At 41.3% G+C, this 3,108-nt stretch overlaps 1 protein-coding gene across 1 annotated transcript; it reads left to right on the plus strand.

The window, feature by feature from the left end:
* Nucleotides 1-740: 740 nt before the first annotated feature.
* On the plus strand, nt 741-1,703 carry LOC132006573 (olfactory receptor 10C1-like). The gene has a single exon (XM_059384459.1). It carries the CDS (start codon nt 741-743, stop codon nt 1,701-1,703), a length of 963 nt encoding a protein of 320 aa, XP_059240442.1.
* The last annotated feature ends 1,405 nt before the right edge of the window (nt 1,704-3,108 follow it).

Raw genomic sequence — 3,108 nt, forward strand, 5'->3', positions numbered from 1 at the left:
AGAACCCCATGATAGGGAAAGGCTGGCATATGAGAAGTATTAAAGGTAAAGAAGCTTGTCATCTTGATCAGTGAAATCAGCATGCAGTATAGGCATGGTGTGAGTGGGTGTGGGGATCCTCACACCTGGGTTCCTGCTTCTCCATGCTCCAAGCCCCCTTCCAACACCCAGTCCTCAGGACACATCTGGCTTTAATACTTTGTATTAGAGCCATTCTTTATTCATTGAATACCCATTTAATTTCTGCTTTCTTTCACTAAATAAGTTTCATTTGGGGAGAAATGGTGTGTTTTTGTGGGTTTTTGTTGTTATTGTTGTTGTGAAATCTCGGGACCCACAGCAGTGAGTGCAGAATACTCTGTGTTCAATAAGCACCTGCTGAATTAATTCAGTGACAATAGCAACAGGAAGAAAAGGACAGGTGTGAGAGGACCTTCGTCTGGCAGTATTTGATGATTGATTAAAGGAAGAAATTAAGACAGAATTGAACTGATGTTTTTGTTTTGTTTTGTTTTGTTTTCAATTTTACTTGGTGACTAGGTGTATTTTTTATTGGATCCCCTGGCTTTGTGAACACAGAACAGGATTTGGTTGGTAAAGGCATGAAGACGTGTGTTTTGAATTTTAAAATTGCAGGTAAGAAGTGTATCTCTCTGACTTACTAGAGCTCATTAAAAGCAATATAGAGATTTGCGTTTATAGCTGAACGGCATTTTCCTTGCTGTCCTCTTCCCCAGGTCATGAACCTCAGCTGCTCCTCGTGGCAAGACAACAGCCTGTCTGTCAAGTACTTCATGTTTGCCAAGTTCTCTGAGGTCAGAGAACAGTGTTTCCTTTTATTCACCCTCATCCTCCTCATGTTTTTATTCTCCCTCACAGGAAATGCCCTCATAGCCCTTGCCATCTGGACCAACTCAGTCCTCCACACACCCATGTACTTCTTCCTGGCCAACCTGTCTCTCTTAGAGATTGGCTACACATGCTCAGTCATACCCAAGATGCTGCAGAGCCTCGTGAGTGAAGCCCGGGGTATCTCCCGGGAGGGGTGTGCTACACAGATGTTTTTCTTCACATTATTTGCTATCAGTGAGTGCTGTCTTTTGGCAGCCATGGCTTTTGACCGCTACATGGCCATATGCTCCCCACTGCACTATGCAACACGAATGAGCCGTGGGGTATGTGCCCAGTTGGCAGTCGTTTCCTGGGGAGTGGGTTGCATGGTAGGCTTGGGCCAGACCAACTACATTTTCTCCTTGAACTTCTGTGGCCCCTGTGAAATAGACCACTTCTTCTGTGACCTTCCCCCTATCCTGGCTCTTGCCTGTGGTGATACATCCCATAATGAGGCTGCAGTTTTTGTTGTCGCCATTCTTTGCATTTCCAGTCCATTTTTACTAATCATTGCTTCCTATGGCAGGATCCTAGCTGCTGTGTTGATCATGCCCTCCCCTGAGGGCCGCCGTAAAGCTCTTTCCACCTGTTCTTCCCACCTGCTTGTAGTGACGCTTTTCTATGGCTCTGGGTCTGTCACCTACTTGAGACCCAAGGCCAGCCATTCACCAGGAATAGATAAACTCCTAGCTCTGTTCTACACAGTGGTGACATCCATGCTCAATCCCATCATCTACAGCTTACGGAACAAGGAGGTCAAGGCAGCTCTCCAGAGAACCCTGGGTAAGAAGAAAGTTTTGACTCATGGGTAGATCCTGGAGGACCATGCAAATCGGCTTTTTGAAAAGATGCACACACAACCCAGGAGTAAATAAAGAAAACAAAACTGATCTCTGCAGTATGCTCTCTGCAATCTATTTTGTGAGGACCTTCTTTAATAATAGCAGCTGTAATTTTGGAGACACCTCTGTAGTCACAGTCAAACTGCTGATTGCCAAATTCTGGAAGGAAGTTGGTTACCAAAGAATTTTGATAGATGAGTCCAATACTAGACAGGTGTTCCAAAATATGTCAGTCTAGGCTTGCTGTATACATTGCCAGATTATATCTTAGAAGTCTGGCAAATTCTCATTTTTTATTAGACATTTTCTAGCTTCTGAGCATCTCCTGTGAATCTGCCCTGGTCTCTGGAGGCAGTGTTCCCACATATGTCTGTCCCACATGACTCTCAATTCCCTAATAACTCCATGGAGCACATTATTTCTTTCCACAAAAAAAATGCTTTAAACACTTCTACCTTAATTATCATTACAATGATATAGAATTAATTCTTTCTGTGAGTTGCATGTACTATAAAAATATTTAAATATGAAAAAAAGCAAACACATTCCAGAGGCATTTGTTGCAGAAAATTAAAAGAAAAAAGTGGGAAATTTTTATCAAAAGTCTCCACGGTGAAAATCTTCTTAAAGAGAAAATCATATTTAAATTCAGGAAGGAAAATAATGAACCAAAAATTATTAACATATATAATTAAAAGATTTTTATGTAATTTATAAAATTTGCATATATGCAAATGAAATCTGGCTCCATATGTTTGGAAATCATCCATATACTTGCTCTGAAGGGAAATGAGCTGTAAGCATCTAGAGAGGCATTGCGTGGAATGTGAGCACCTAGTTCTCAGGGAGGTGCTGTGGGTTGTGAGGAGTTGGTAACTGCTCATGTAGTAGCTGTAATGGGACAGAGCAGAGGTCTATGACTTAATCACTGTGTATGATGGACAGTCCTGAGTATGATGGACAACCTGGTCCCCTAGTTAGCAATGCTGTATGTACTCTTGATGTGTGCTGAGAGAGTAGATCTTAAGTGTTCTCACCACACACATAATCTCTGTGAGGCAAGGGGTGTGTTAATATAATCACTTCACAACACATGCGGGTATCAAATCATCATGTTATACACTGTAAAGACATGCAGTTTTGTTTGAGATCTAAATATCAATTAGCAGGAAAAGATCAAAAGATGTGATGATTCTACTAGGGATAATAGTGATATTAACTAATGACCACGATGTGCATTTTGCCAGATATCCCTGTTTTACCAAGAACTACACAGTTCATTCAAACACAAAATTTATGTATAATATAAATGTTAAAATATTTGTGAAGATTGGGATCATTCCCTGCATATTTTCAGACCACAATGCTCTAAAGC

This window comes from Mustela nigripes, chromosome 18, assembly GCF_022355385.1.
Source record: "Mustela nigripes isolate SB6536 chromosome 18, MUSNIG.SB6536, whole genome shotgun sequence".
In the NCBI taxonomy this organism is placed as follows: Eukaryota; Metazoa; Chordata; class Mammalia; order Carnivora; family Mustelidae; genus Mustela; species Mustela nigripes.